Raw genomic sequence first — 15,878 nt, 5'->3', positions numbered from 1 at the left:
AATTTACAGAGGATCCTGTAGGCTCCTAAGCAGGGCTGAAAATGCGCATTGCTTTATGTTTCACCCTCTTTCTCCCCCAGTTGATTTTCCATTATTGCACTGCCTGAATCCATTTCATACTGCATACTGATCTCTCAACTAAATGCAACTTGACGGACTGAGTATAAGTTTTGATAAAACTGCATATGAAACTGCAGTTTTATCAAAATGAGGGGGGCGTGGACAGTTCCTGTGTGAGTTTCTGACTTGTTTTGTCAGAGAAGAATAAATCCCTTCTGACTATTAGAACAGATCCAGACCTTCTGCGAAATTCATCCCACAGTTATTCAAGGCAACAGTACACTGTATTGGACACACCCTTGTGTGTGTCAGTGAGCATGAACGTGTGTGTGTGGCCCTGTACTGCTGGCATGTGACTGTAATGGGTGGGTCCAGTACAGTTTTCCCTCCATTTGACTTCCTGCAGCAGATTCAATCCTAGTCACATGAAAATGTACTCTTCTTTCACTGCTGAATGAAATGGGAGAAGATGCAAGCCTCACTTTCAATCATTTTGCTGCACACCTCTTTGGCATCGAGCTACACTCACACTGGGGACAAAAGGCACACAGGTACAGATACAGTGCATACAGGCGTAATAAGATCAGTTGAGGCCACAGCAGAGCTGTGCTGAAGTGGGTCACTAGGTGTGCCAGGTGTGTCAGTAAAAGGAAGTACAATCTGAATTGCCCAGAAATGGCTGTAAATGACTGCACATCTTGATCTTATAGTTCATTAATACAGTTCATTTAAGATTAAGATTTACCCCAGAAGATAAACACAATCATATTTTACCATCTGATGGGATAACCTTGGATTACAGGAGTGCTAAAGCATATACGCAGTAAAATCTATGCCACATTCTTGAAATATTATTGGTTTGTTAGCCATGCTAGCAGTTCAACTCTGAGGAAGACACTGATCCACCAATTTGGTCAAGTATCTCAAGTCTCTCAACAGCTGATAAATGGATTACTATGAAATTCTGTACAATTATGTATCCCTCAGGATGAATTGTAATTGTTCTTGGTGAACTTTTAACTCCTCTATAACTCCATCATCAGATCAAAATGTCATGCTAACATGCTAACCAAGTACAGCCTCCCAGATTCTGCTAGCATGAGTGTAAACTGATACTGATCTTGTTGTTAAATTTGGGATTAATGCTCTTTTATGGGTTGAGAAAAGTCTCTTCAGAGTCTCATCCTTTTCCAAGTAAAATTTGGACACTACACAGACCCTTTGACATGGGGGTTGTCGCTAAATGGTTTAAGGCTGTGAGCTCATAAGAAGCTGACATTTTGGAGATGCTGCACATGGTTTTCACAGCTAATAGAGCAAGCACATCCAGCCAAACAATCGGATTGGCTGAAGATCAATCCCAGACATGCTAATGAGCTGCATGACAGGCACAGCTACAGCTAAGATGTGCTGCTAACACCTTGCTTTGCTAACAGTTAGATCTGCTTTTTTCCCTCTCCTGTTGTAACATGTGTATAAAAGCCATAATATCCTCAGGGACACACTCCTGTGATTATGTATACTTCAGTGACACTGTGATTCAGTAGCATCTCACGCTAACTGTCATCATACCATTGTACCAATATTCACAGCAAAGAATGGCATCTTCAGGGTCTATTTTTGTATAATCCTATTATCCCTCTGAGGCATAAAAGCAAGACATAATTGCAACCAAGAAAAAGGAACATGAGTGTCTGTTCACTTTAAGGTGTACTTGAGCGTTTGCAATACAGAGATGGTTTAAATACCTTGAAGGAGCTGTGTACGAGGGTTTCGTCCAGGTCAATCACCACACAGTTCTTGCCGTAGTCTGCTATACTGACCTCTGGCAGGAGGAACTTGGCTGGTGGCTGCAGAGACAATACACACCCTTTACAACAGAGGGTTCATTAGTGGGGACAGGTTGTAACACACACACACACACACACACACACATACACACACACTCATAGTGAGGGTGTGATGATGACTCAGTTAGAGTGCTAGGGAAGATCGCTTGGCCGCTTTGGGTAACACCAAAGACACGTTTAACAGCATAAAATACCTGCAGGAGGGTGTGGCTGAGCTTCAGTGGGGGCTTGATTGATGAGATGATGAGATGATATCAATACTCTGGAGTGATATACTGATCCAGGGTGTTTGTGATTACTAGTCTCTAGAGTTTGATCAGACTGATTAATTTGTCAGCCAACAGAAAATGAATCTAAATCTGATTTGACAACAGATCAATTTTTTTCAGAAAGTTCAGAAAATTATACGGATTTGTGAGGAGGGAAGATTTTTATTGGCCAGCTTAATTGATGAAAATAATCAGTAGTCAGTAGTTGTAGTCCTACAAAAACATGAGACATTAGATAAAAGCTAAATTTGGACTATGGTTGAAATCAGACTCGTATTAATATTATTAACAAGATATTCTATATTAAGATATTCATAATGTAATCGATTTTTTGTGAAAAATGAGAAATTATTCGATTTTTAAACTTTTTAATTACAATTTGCCTGGAATGATTAACAGAATTTTGTCAAACCATATGAAGCGATCATATTGACAACATGATTCTGGTAAATATAAAATTAACGTTTACCAACCAACCACCAATTCTACCAACAGTCCAAACAAACCTCATGTGTGAGAAGCTTGAAGAACATTTACATCTCATGCCATCACATATCAAACTACCTGCTAAGCGGCTTATTCTATTAATTTGCCTGCATGTATGTGTGATTTCGCTGTACGAGTCCCTGCTGATATCGGCTGTATTACCTCATGTTGACTGAGCTCTGTGACTGTGCTGCCTTCAGGGTCAAGGGGGAAAAGGAGAAACACTCATGTCCTCTGTCAAATGTGCCTGGGGTTACAGACAGGCACGGGGCAGATGGTGCGGCCATAGGGGGTGCACACACACACACACACATTCATGCTTACTCACAATATACATACAAAGATGTGTACATGGTTTAGGAGCAAGGACTCTGTCAGTCTTACACAGAAACGCTTGTGCTGCAGCTCAGTATGCCTGTCGCTTCTTGCTTGTATCTGCCTTTTAGAGTGTTTTTTTCGACCAGGCTCACCATATTTATCATGTCTTATCGCAGGACTGCATGCTCATGTATCACAGGGCGGATTCCCTGTGAGCAAGGACACTGAATGACATCCTGTCAGGCTGTGATGAATGTGATTTACACATGCAGGTTGAGCAAATAAAGAAAGACTGAGCGGGACCTTGACATTTTTACCAGGGAGCTGCGCTGTGATAAAACCAGGGGGCGCTATCCCAACCTGACAGCTCTGAGCCACAGGGCACCACACTCACTGACAGTTTATCATTTTACTTGATCACCATTAAGCAGACAAATCTAATAAACAGATGCTGAAAAACATGTGTGTCTACCGAATTTAATTACCATGTTCAATCCTTACTGTATGTGTGCTTTGGGTTGCTTTGGTGCTGTGATACTTGGTTGCGGTACAGTAACAAGTGATGCAACCTAACCTGTCTGGATCAACTCAAGTTGTTTAAGCCTACCTCACTCTGGACAGGAATATAAAAGAACAGACCTCATCGCTACATGCACTTCCTGCCATTGAAGGGAGGTGTCTGCTGGGCGGTGTAGTTTAGAGCTTGGCAGCGGCGTGGGATGCTGTGAGTGTGAATATCCTAAATTACAGTAAACCGCAGGACCACATAGATTCCAAAATAGCTAAATGAACTGCAGTTTCAGCACAAACAAAGGCGTCAGATGAATCAACCTTTCTGGTGAATGTTTAACAAAGTACAGAACACTGAAACCAAGCCTCCTTTCTAATGGACTAACAGCAGTTTATTGACCACTGACCACTAATTTAATCAAGTGTTTTCAAAGTGGGTCATCCATTTGTTGATCCAAACGGCAGCTGCAAAAGTCTAATGTGAGATTCAATGGATTTTATCTAATAAGACAATCAATCTCATATTCTGTTTTCTGCAATTAGAAGCACAGAAGCTTTGGGACAGTGAGAGAGCTGAATTGTACGATAATAAATGCATCTGGATTACTTTGTTCTACAGATTCTGTGAGCAGAGGGTAAGAATAGCACTGACAACTGTATGATCATCAGAATGGGACAACGCAAAATGTCATCTGAGAACAAAGAAAAATTGCCTCGGTGTCAACATCCACATGCGGCTAGAATGATGAAGCACAGCAAGCAAAGGGGAGAGATTACTTCTGATGGAGCGAGATGAAGAAAAAAGAAAGATAATAATACATACACTGGGCATGGGGATGACCTGGACCTGGTCACACTGGAGAAATTAAACAGAGAGTGAGACAGAGAGAGAAAGAGATTGAGAGAAAGGGAGAAAGTGAAAAAAAACCCCACAAAACCAAGGAGGAAAGCAAAGGAAAAAACAGTGAACGGTCTTTGCAAGGAGGATATCGACAACATCAATATTCTAATCAACAAATGCACAGGGAGGAAAAAAGAGGGACGGGGGACAGAGAAAAGGGACGTATAGCACAGACAGTGGCAGAAAGTGAGAGGAACTCGCTCGAAAACAAACAGGGCTGCCATAGTAACAAATACTGCTCGCCAGAAATCCAGCAACAGTACACTGCTGGGAGGGACTGTGGCACAGACCCAGCTAGAAATCAGCATAGCACTATAACAAGGCTTTTTATGGCAAGGTTCGCTCGGTTCACTCTAAATTAAAGGGAACTCATTTGTCGAGTAGGGGGTCTGCAACGGGTCAGTGCTGACCACATGTATAGTGTCTGTAAAGGCCCACACATTCCTCCCCTGAATGAGAGACATTTACAGGTAAACAGGAGTGGAAATGTGATATGATTTTGCTCCATTTATAGCGCCTGCGTACCTGCCTTGGCAGCAAAACACCGCGCTTGTGAAGGAGCTGGGGGGTTTTGGCGCCTTCTCCACAGCCAGAACGTTCGCTTCACACATCCTCACTACACTGGTCAGAGTGTGTGTGTGTGTGTGAGAGAGAGAGAGAGGAGAGGGGGAGGCGTGGGTGCCAGGCAATCCATCACACCGGAGACACACAAGGCCCACTTTATGGGGATTAAAGAAGCAGCAGTACATGTGCATGTGTGTGTGCATGCATGTGTTGCCATGGGTATATGGTAAGAGTTGTGCAACCTTTTGTAAGCATGCCCCAGAAAGAGTGTGAGAGAGAGAGTGTGTGTGTGTGTGTGTGTCTTTTGAGCTTCTCAGTGTGGTCTGTGCTTTGTGTGTTACTTTGGGCGTGCGGTTGTGCGCGTAGGCAGATATCGAAGAATGCAAGATGGGAAGCAAGCCCGTATTTTCAAGCAGTGGATGGTAAACAACCTCTGGGTTCAGCGGGTTTGAAGCAGCTGGAAAAATTTGTGGAGGGAGCTCAGCGAGACTGCACAGCGCCTCAGCCTCAGCTCTCTGCAGGAAAAGGCAAACCCTAACAAGCTCTCTGTAGCAAAACCAAACAAATGTTACTCATTACCTGATCTCTCGAGTCAAAATAGCCTTCCTATCCTGTATGTGCTAACTTATGGACCAACTTTTTTTTGAATTTTCAGTCAAGTGGATGCCAATTGTTCGGGCTCTGGCCAGGTATGATGTGAGAGTAAAATAAGCTTCACCTTGGGAGGACTGCCATTCTCTTCTGGTGGCGGGGGCAGAGAAAGTGTCTTGTTGTTGGCGGACGGTGGTTCCACATGGTAGTCATTGTAGTTGCGGAAGCAGCAGAAGAAGGGGCTGAAAATGCTCCGGCTCCGGTGCTTCTTTAGGCTGCTGTTGGACTGGGAGACTGGAAAAGATAATGGAAGAAAGAAAGAAAGCGAGGCAGATTTTATTACCAGTGTACAGAAACAGGCCGACTGCTCAGCCCTGTTTACAGTCTTTGTGCTAAGCTAAGCTAACTGTCTCAACTAACTGTCTTGAGAATATCAACAAAATATACGAAAGTAAAAGCAGTCAACAAAGAAAAATATCAACCTGTGTTGATATTGAGTGTTATAATGTATTATACGCAATTATATGTAGCCTTTACTGTTTTGTAGTTTAATAGCCTGCAAATTAAAGTCCTGAAATGCATTCTTTTAATTGTGCTTTCAATTGTGCAATTGTAGCATGTAAGGGAAATATTCAAACAAAGTAAAAATACCTCATATTTGTAAATTATTTGAGATAATGTACTTACTTACTATTTGACTTTGAATTAAGTGTCATTTCAGTGTGATCACAGCAATGTTGAGTGTAACGACTGGTGTCACGTGTTTAAAAGCCTTAAGTCAATTTAAAGTTCAGAGCTGCAGACAGACCGTGTCTCACATGCATTATCATGACAAAACGACTCTGCAATATATGTTGTACAACACTGAGGCATCAGTTCATGCAATAGGGAGCACGGGGACAAAAATAGCCACCATCAGAGTGCCCTCTGGGAAGGTAGTCCAGTTAATTAACTTCAAGGAAGAAGGAAAGAGCAAGATAAATATAAACTGACAGAAAATATAAGAAAGAAAGAATGTCCACTAAAGGCAGTAAATCACTTTCCACACACAGCAGACTCCATATTTTAAACAGCTATTTTGAATCATTTCTATAATTTGACTGTATCTGATGAGAATAAAACCTAGATTGATATGCTTGGCGAGAAGGTTTGATCAGTGGCCGAGTGCTGCAGAGCTCCAGGGAGAAAACAATACACATATAGGTCTCTGGTTACATCATTCCTCCTTCACTGTCTCTGAAGCCAATGGCCTACTTCCACACTGACAGAGGAGAAACAGGCGGGCTCGAATGGTCTGTAGGCCTCTCTAAACGTTCTGCTGAGGATTATGATTTTAAGCTTTCTGTCGGTGAGGACTAGTGGATAAAAATAGAAATTTTGGCAGAACCAGTATAAAGGCTAAAATCTGACAGTGCAATTATCCCAAGGTGTTCCTTCAGAAGAAATTCTGCCAGCTTAATTGCTTTAAAGGTAACTTTCAAGCATGGAAATCCCAAATCTGTCCAGGACTTTGAAGTGTCCAGGAGCTGACTTTAGAATCATCATTTTCGGGCCTTGGAGCAGTCATCACAAAGTGTCCCTGTTTGCAGCTGTCTTGTTAACACGTTCATACAGCCGTGTAACACAGGCAGCCCAGTTAGCCATGCGTGCTGAGGCTGTTTGCAGCCTGTTCCTGTTCTGAGAGGCTTCAGACTGATGTCTGGAACTATCCTTGGGTTGCTCCAACTGGATCTGACAGGCTGCGGGCACTTCGTCTCCTTTGTTCTCTCCGTCTTTATAGTCCAAAGCTCGCTGTGGATCTTCCTCTTCTCCCCCCGAAAGATGTTCCCAGAAGCAACACTTCAGCAAACAAACACGGCTATAGGGTCGGAAGAGGAAGGCTGCATGCTGTGTAACTATAACCTGTGTGGTGATGGAAGGATGTGTTCTGCCCACACAGGCTTGATGCACTCACTGCTGCTACAACAGAACTGGTAATAAGTACTCTGACTAGAAATATCCACCTGATTTCACTCTAATTTTCCTCTCTAAATTAAATTTGAATGCTTACTGTTGTACCTGTATGCAGACAAAGCATTAATGGGTGAAACAATAGGTATTCATCTAATGAGAGAAAACGAAAAACACATCCCATCACAACAAGGTCACCAATCACGCACAGAGATGAGGAAGCCTCATTAAGATGCAGAGATGTTGTGTGGTGGATTTAAATTACATGTGCCGAACTTTACACTGGCAACTTTTGTTTGCCCTGTTCACAACCCTGAATGAATAAATGGCACCATTATCCAATAAAGCATCATTTATAAAGGTTTATGAGCTGAATCTAATGGCTTTAGCAATGGTCAATAAACAATTTACTTATGCTTCATAGATAACTTAGGAACCTTCAGCCTCCTCCAGCAGGACAGCTGCTTTTAGAGCTGTGTGTTAGCTGCTCAATCACTTCACAGAAAGTCAATCAGCTGGTAATTAATTAATCCCCAATTATCAAGCAAAACTGACAAAAATTAATTTAATTTAAATCAAGATTTTGCTTTTCTCTTTGTAAAGTTCAGCTTTTAGACTGCTGGTGAGATTGCTTTGTTGTGAAATTGTGCAATTTCACACATTTAATAGATAAAAGATTAATGAAATTATTAATCAATAGATAACAGGTCTTTTTAGTTTTCTGGTTTATCAGGTGAACCAATCTAATGGGCTGTTTGCTGTAGAGAACCTGGGGCTGAGACTTGCAGACTTGTACATTGAGAGATAGATATTTTACAACACTTACAGCACATTCTTTATTACTGACTTACTACCTTTTATAACAGAAGACTCTCTTAACTTACATGAAACTAAGCATTTGACCCTTTATTGATGACTTTATTAATGACTTGGCTATTAACAATTCATGATATTAGTATAAAAGGTTACTCTGATTAATGGTTTATAGAGGATCTGTAAGTGATTTATTAACCTATTAATCAATTCAGTTAGTTAGGTTAGCTAGTAAAGCCCTCATGAGAGGTTCTATTTTAGAAAGTGGTAACAAAAATGACATTTAAAAAATACTTAAACAGTAAGGATGTCCACAAACAAAGTCACACCGCTGTAACGAATTTTTAAAATGTTCCACAAATAAGTCGCTTCCAGTACATAGGGGTCAAAAGTGGGAAAATAAAAGGAAAAGGAAAACGTCGCTTTAACACTGCAAGTTTTCAGTTTGGGGGGACTCTGAGTCCTCCATCGCTCTCCCTAAAATTGGCCTCGATGTCATTCTTGCTCCATTTTGAGACCGTCAACATTTTCCCGCCTGTCTGCTGCCCCCCTCCTCCTCCACCACCACCAAAAAAAAAAAAAAAAAAAAGCAGGTGGGAGGGCGAGAGAGACGGAGAGAAGGGAGAGGGAGCTTGGAAGGGGAGAGAAGGGCGTAGAATGGGTGGGGAGACTTACTGTGGCAAGACAGCCTATACTTGAGTCTGATTCTTACTCCACCCCCTCCTGCACCACCACCCTACACAAACAGAGCTTTCCTTTCTCCTGCTGACACAAACAACATATCTGAGAGTCGACCGCTGTCGGAGACCGAGCAAACACCCACACACAAACACACACCGTATGCAGCGTATGTTCACATGTTTGGGCAAAGGGCCACGTGTACAGCGATCAACAAACGGCACAGTGACACAACCGAGGCACACACTAACTTTTCTCTTCAGTGCCCTTGCTCAGGAATGTGACTGGAGTTGGCTCGCCTTGCATAGTAACGCCATTCTCGTCAGCGCCTGAGAATAACAGCAAAAAGGTTAAAGTGCAGCAGTAGCCAACGAAGAACAGGAAACACGTTATGAACAAACTGCAGTAACCGAACAGAAACCAAACAAGAGACTGAAGCACCAAGACTGCAAAGAACAAGCTGAGAGTCTGCAGTTTGCTAATAAGGGATACACCTCGCTAAAATCTATGTAAAAGTTGGTGCAGCCAAGTGGTTTTATCTAACAAAAGCTCCCTGGAGAGAGAGAGAGAGCTATATTAGGCCAAATCTGTGGCCTCGTCAGAGCAGGTGCACATTATTTACCACTGAATACACTTCATTCGTTCAGCATACTCCCTTGATGTGAGAGCAGCCCTTTAAGGCAATGCCTGTGTCAATGCTGCTGATGAAAATTAGGTAACAGTGATACTGTAGAAGGCTCTTCAGTCAATCAGAGCCAGCCAGGCTTGGGCTCTCTTTCACATGTTCAGGCACAACCACTCACAAGGCCGGAAGAGGGGGAAAACGCAGGAAATTCTCAGCATTCCTGACAGGAAGAGATAATCACCCCGTGACCCACAGTGTGGAATAATGCCAAGCTCCAAGAGAGAATATGATCCCCAGCTTAGCTCAGGACTTTTGAGGTGGCCTCCTTCGCTGTAACTTTAAAAGCACATAAAGTATGCAAGCGGTCACAACACAACATATATATATTTAAAATGTGACAGTAGGTTTAGTCACAGGCTCTCTCTTTACAGTCTCAGAGCTTTATGTCAGGTCATTCATCGCTCCTAAGCCAAATTCTTCTGGATGGCAGAACAGACAAAGGTTACTTCAGGTTTATTACAGCTCGGGCATTATTGCTCAACATCTTAATTGCGGAGATCTGGGAATATAATAACATGGCTACAACAAAGTCAGATTATGCAATAAACACTAGATAATCACGCCACTTTAAAAAAAAAGCCAACAGTTTAGCAAGATGAACAAAACCAGAAGCAACACCAATTGACCTCATAACATTTACTAAATGCCAGAAACAAATCGTGTAATTTGGCAGAGAAAAACTATTTAATTACATAACTTTATGGGCTATTATGGGGTATCGTTGCAATAATTAACTTCATTAACTTGCAGTATTTCTCCCCTTCACTCTCAAAACTAAGCCTAAACTACTAACTGATTCAAACCACTTTTTGGTCGGAAAGTGAATCTTTAATACTCCCTGTATGCACAAACGACTACAGAAAGTACAGTCAGTAAACTACTACTGATATTCACAAATGTCACAATTTTTAAAAAGATTTTACTTCTGAATAAGTTGGCTAACCTTGAAGTTCAAACCTGTCAGTCCAGCAACGTTTGAGCACTCACAGGCTTCAGCAACAGAAAAAGTAACTTTTACTTTTATTTACTTTATTATTACTTTTGTCAGTCAGTCTCTCACTGTCAAAAGAACAAGTAAACAACTTCAGATCCCCCAAAACCTCAGATCAATTCTTCCGTATTTGACAAAGAAAATGAGACGATGTGGTTTCACAACCACCCGGGCCTGTGGTTGAGAGGTATTTACTGACCAGCACTTCAGTGAGGTCCCATCCTCAACTGTGGGCTTATCTGAATGCAGGCAATGCTACGTGTGACACGCCAGTAAGAGACAACATGTGAATTACACAACTTTTGGGCTACTGAAAACCACATTTCTGCTCTTTTGGTGCGGGCTAACTGGTCGGACAGTAAACTAACACGTCCCCAGGAGTCCGCTGAACATCCTCATCCGACTGCTACTAAGACAGCAAAGAATATTGAAATTCTAATCCCTACCCTGACAAAAAGAGCAATTCCTGCTAATAACTTATGAAATAATGCTTTACTGTCCAACACTGATTGTGACCGATAGGAACAATGGTCAAAACTACAAACATATGAAAGAAGTTGTATTAAACTGAAATTATCCTTTAATATATTGGCATTGGTGTGTGTGTGACAGACCTTGAACTGCACCCCAGCAGCAGTTAGTTGCCCAGCCAGGCAGGTAAAGTGTACAGTATCTGTGGGGGTGGGGTGGGGGGGTGAAGGTAAATGTGAGAACAGTCCATGTGGAGGTGCAGCTTAAATAATTCAGATGGAAAACAAGGCAGGTTTTAAATGGCACAGCCGTGTACTAAACATGCACTGAAATAAAACAGCTGGGAGCCGGCGGGATTTCCATGCCATTTCTGCCATGCAAAGCTGCTGTAGCCTATAAAAAGACTGCAGTTAAAAAGGGCTTCATGACACAGTGAGACATAAGAACTTGACATCAGTGCAACAAGACACTAACAGCCAAAAATGACATGCTAAAACCCTGCCGTGGCCTCAGGCTGTGGGCATGATTTCACAAATTATTTGCCTCCTTCCCTCACTGAGAACGCGAGTGTCGGGTGTTTGCATTAAAAGTGGGACCAGCTGTCTAGGGCTTATATAACACTGTGTGCGATAAAATATTTTTTTGTCTGCAGCAAAAAATGAAGAACAGGACTCTAAGCACACACGCATGGATGGACAGGTTTGCTGTTAGCCCGGAGCCTGGGCTCTAATGTCTAATGTTTACAGCACTCACAAGCAGAGTGAGCACCTGAAGATGAAGCTGCCTCTGTCTCCGGCTATAACTAACAGCAACAGATAACAGCGAAGGGGAACTCCTCGTAGAGCACTGTGTCAGCAAAATAACATCAAATCCCTGCAGTAACACGCTAAGAAGGAACGGCCAGGTGGAAAGCTAAGGAAAGCAACACTTTTACCTTCTTAAGTTTAGATGAGATTCATTCATCTCTTTGGCGTTTTTTTTTTTTTTAATTATTCATGCATCGTTTTAGATGGTGGCTGTCACAATTTCCTAGAGCACAAGGTGTCCCCATCAAATTTCTGTCCGATCAGGAGTCCAAAACCAAAAATTGAAATTACGTGATCTTGGTGACTGCTGTCAATCATAGCAGTGGTGGGGCACATTGCCATAAATCAAGCAAAAAGTGTGCAAAGCAGTTTCAAAATATATAAAGAGATAATAAATTGACAATTTTCAAAGTAAACACTACACAACGCACAGCTATATAAAGATGGACCGTACAAAAGTGCTGCCATCTTGCGCTGTTGACAGTTTCGCACAGTCGCCCTGTTGGTTCTGAACTCAGACATTTTGACAACTACTGGATGTACTGCCATGAAACTTGGTGTAGGCGTTCATATTCCTCTCATGATGAAATGTAATAACTGTTGCTGTTCCTGACTTTTCATCTAGCTCTATCCTCTGCTCTGGTTTATGACCAAATATCCGCGCTGGCATTCCCATCAGCCTCAGCCGCACTTTTGTGTTTAGTCCTAATTATCAAATGCTAGGTTGCTAACACACTTGTAAGCATCATGCTGACATTAGCATGTAGTTCAAAACGCAGCTGTACAACCTCACAGAGCTGCTGAAATGACTACAAACTTTGTCTTCTTAATACTTAAATCTGCAAAACGGCAGATAATAGAGGAACAAGCCCATTGTTTGGTTTTCTGCCCCTCAGCCAAAAAACAAAAGATGTTCAATTTAATATAGTATAACAGTATAACAACAAGAAGCAAACAGTCACACAATTGAACATTTTGTTTGATAAAAGACTTACATGGTTAGTACATCAATACATTTTACATTGCATACATTTAGTGGATGCTTTTGTCCAAAGTGACTTCCATCCAGGAGTTCAGTTCAGTCGGCTCCTAACACCAGCTGATCTACAGTCACTCATTTTTCATCCATCAACTAACTGATCAGTCAACTAATTTTCCAAGTACTTCTTAAGAATCCCCAAACACTGAGTTTAGAGAATGTGTTCTGCCCTCATTCATCAAAAACAGACTGCTGTTTCCACACAAAACAAAATCCCACCAAGAGAGGCGACGATAATTAAAACACTTCGACTTCTAAAACAATATTTACAAAGAGCATCTGCTTCACAAAACACTTGAACATGTGTTGTTTTACACACACAGAATAAATCCAAACGGCTGAGTGGAGTTAGCGTTAGTTGATCTGAACCTGACAGTTCAGCTTGTATGTGTTCACTGTGCCGAGGTCCTTGGTGGGTTATGTGTGAGGCCATTAAGGCAATAATAGCACAGTATGATAAAATAAACTCCCATTAAGCCTCACTACTTCCCCGCACAGACAGCTGAGGCCCGGGTGAAAATTACAGGCTGTGGGGGTACACTTGATGCGAGCAGATGCCTTTAGTCCCTCTGACTGACCCTCCGTTGCCCTCCTGGCTTTATTTCCCTACTTATCTGTGAGGATTTATATATACATATGCATCCTACATGACCTTATGTAACTGACATTCACTCAGTTACCCAGTAGGAAAGTCAAGGCAGGGTTTGCTGAGATTTAAACACATAAACCACTCGGTTGGTACACAAGGTACTAATTCACCCCGGTGCTGCCGTGAACCCTGACACAGAGATGTGTGTGGGTCTGCCCTGCTTTCCTGCCTCAGCTGTGCAGCGGTGTAGGCGCTGTGGTGCCTGGCTGCCCCCACGGGGAACGAGGGCTGCTGCTTCTTGAAATGAAGGAGATGACAAGCGCGGGGGAATTAACCCACTGAGAGCTCAGGGAGAAATAATGAGGGAGATCTGACTATTCTGCTGGAGTTACGCAACCGACAGAAACACAGCCCACGTTGTTTGGGGCCGCGGCAGTTCATTATTTATATATCTTTTTATATATTCTCATGCACAACTGTGCCTGAGGCTCAGTGACTGATGGGAAATCCTTCTTGCCTGCCTGTTAGTTTAAAAAAGTCAGAAGAATTAATGTCAGATGAAATTAAAGGCCTGTCTTCAGGCTTGTATGCTTGCTGCCCGTGCGACTGCAAAGTTGATCCAGTGAGCAGCTAGAGTGAAATTTAAAGGTGTACTCCAACAATTTAGGGTCAAACTCTCATAAAATTGGGGAATTCACAAGAGTCACATTTAAAAAAAAAAAAAGTCAAAAAACACTGGATCCATTTCCCACAATGCAACCAACATCATCTTTTCGCTAAAACCGCCCTGTCACATAATATCTGACCACATCTTTCAATCTTGACGCCGCATGTCTGTAAACAGGCTTTTCGCTAAAAGCTGAGGAGACCCTGATGACGTCATTATGACGTCATCTGGGTTATCCTTTCAGACTCGACAGACTCCTCGAGAGCCACAGAAGACAAAAACATGTTTTCACCAGCTGAGCGCTACAACTGTAATGTGTAAAATTGATGGAATGCCCCTTTAAGCTTTGTTCTCAAACACAAAAGCAACAGATTGTGTGTTTCTCAGTAAATCAAGTCTGTTAAGATGCTGCTTGCTCTAAATGGAAAGGAAGTAAACAAGTAGGTCATGTATGTGTGTGTGTGTGTGTGTGTGTGTGTGTGTGAGCATATGCTTGTGTATTGCTGCTACAGGTTCTGATGCCTCTGCTCTATGAGAGACGTTCATCTCTACATTTCCACACACAGCATGTCCTACTTAGTGCCCCTTGAGATTCACAGTTAAACACTATTCACCTTTACCTCTGGAGAGGCAGAAAAAATGCCTCGCTGTGTCTTTGTGTGTGCAGCCTCCATACTTACCGTATTTGCTTATTCCTTGATCGTCTCTTTAAAAATGTATAAGCCCTTTATGCTGTTCTGTCAAATATCTCACAAACTGGCAGGCAGCAGAATTCAGGACAGGTGGCAGAAAATCATTATGGACATAACATGATCTCGCTTTCAGAAAGCCAATTACTTGTGATGAATGCCAGCCAGAAGAGGGCAAAATATGCAGAAAGGCCGCCACCTTGTCAGAGCCAGGCTGGGTACCTGCCAGCTCTCACTTCATCTGTACTCTTTCCTCCTTGACCCCAACCTTCCTCTGACTGCATTGATCTGTTTTCACAATACCCACTTGGTTGAACGGATGCTCGATTAATCCCAGCTCGTGGTGTGTTCGAGTCCACGTTCACCAGTATTCCCAGCATCAGCAGCGTCCACACTGCTGTGGCCATGTTGCAGGCGGCCTGTCTTTGTTCCAAAGGGACTGTGGCTTTTGGAGCATTAATAATGGCCTCTGCCGAAGTGTCGAGATATAAAGGAAACGCAGAGTGCTGTAATCCCACAACAACGCTGCGTGTTTAAATCAAGGCACGTCAATAAAAGCATGCACCAGAAGAACCGGAATGTCGGTCGTTTGTCTTCTGTACTCAATTAGGTGAAGTTTGAAGAGTTGAAAGTCACTGACAGCTGCAGTCAATTGAGCCAAAAGGGACTGTATAACCACTTTGGGAGTCCTTCTGCTTATTTTTGTGTTTTGCTGCGCTGTTTTCTCATTCCAATCAGAATTTCCTTAAAATTGTGCTGTGATAAAAGCCCAAGGCAGACATTTTGAAGTAGCATTTGCTCCAAAACAAGCAACTGCAACATGAGCTACACTTGAGGCAACAGTTGAACATAAAACGTCCCCAAGATGCCGTCAAACATACGGTCCAAAGAACACAGACATAAAAGGAAGCCCAGAAAAAACCCAAACCATGGTGTTCAGCAGAACCAGTG

General features: G+C 42.4%; 1 protein-coding gene across 2 annotated transcripts in view; it reads right to left on the bottom strand.

Moving 5' to 3' along the window:
- The window catches only part of ctdspla (CTD (carboxy-terminal domain, RNA polymerase II, polypeptide A) small phosphatase-like a), a 29,259-nt gene that overhangs the window by 5,863 nt on the left and 7,518 nt on the right, over positions 1 to 15,878 (bottom strand). Inside the window, exons 2-4 of one of the 2 annotated variants that reach the window (XM_046371529.1) lie at positions 5,677 to 5,843; positions 4,317 to 4,349; positions 1,809 to 1,910 (exon numbers count right to left, since the gene is read on the bottom strand). In XM_046371529.1, coding sequence (XP_046227485.1) covers positions 1,809 to 1,910; positions 4,317 to 4,349; positions 5,677 to 5,843 — 302 coding nt within the window. The remainder of the gene's footprint in view (positions 1 to 1,808; positions 1,911 to 4,316; positions 4,350 to 5,676; positions 5,844 to 15,878) is intronic. The other variant, XM_046371530.1, reaches the window with a different exon arrangement.

This window comes from Scatophagus argus, chromosome 18 (genome assembly GCF_020382885.2).
Source record: "Scatophagus argus isolate fScaArg1 chromosome 18, fScaArg1.pri, whole genome shotgun sequence".
Taxonomy (NCBI): Eukaryota; Metazoa; Chordata; class Actinopteri; family Scatophagidae; genus Scatophagus; species Scatophagus argus.
Note: the sequence above shows the minus strand (reverse complement) of the source record. Positions and strands in the feature narration are given on the sequence as shown.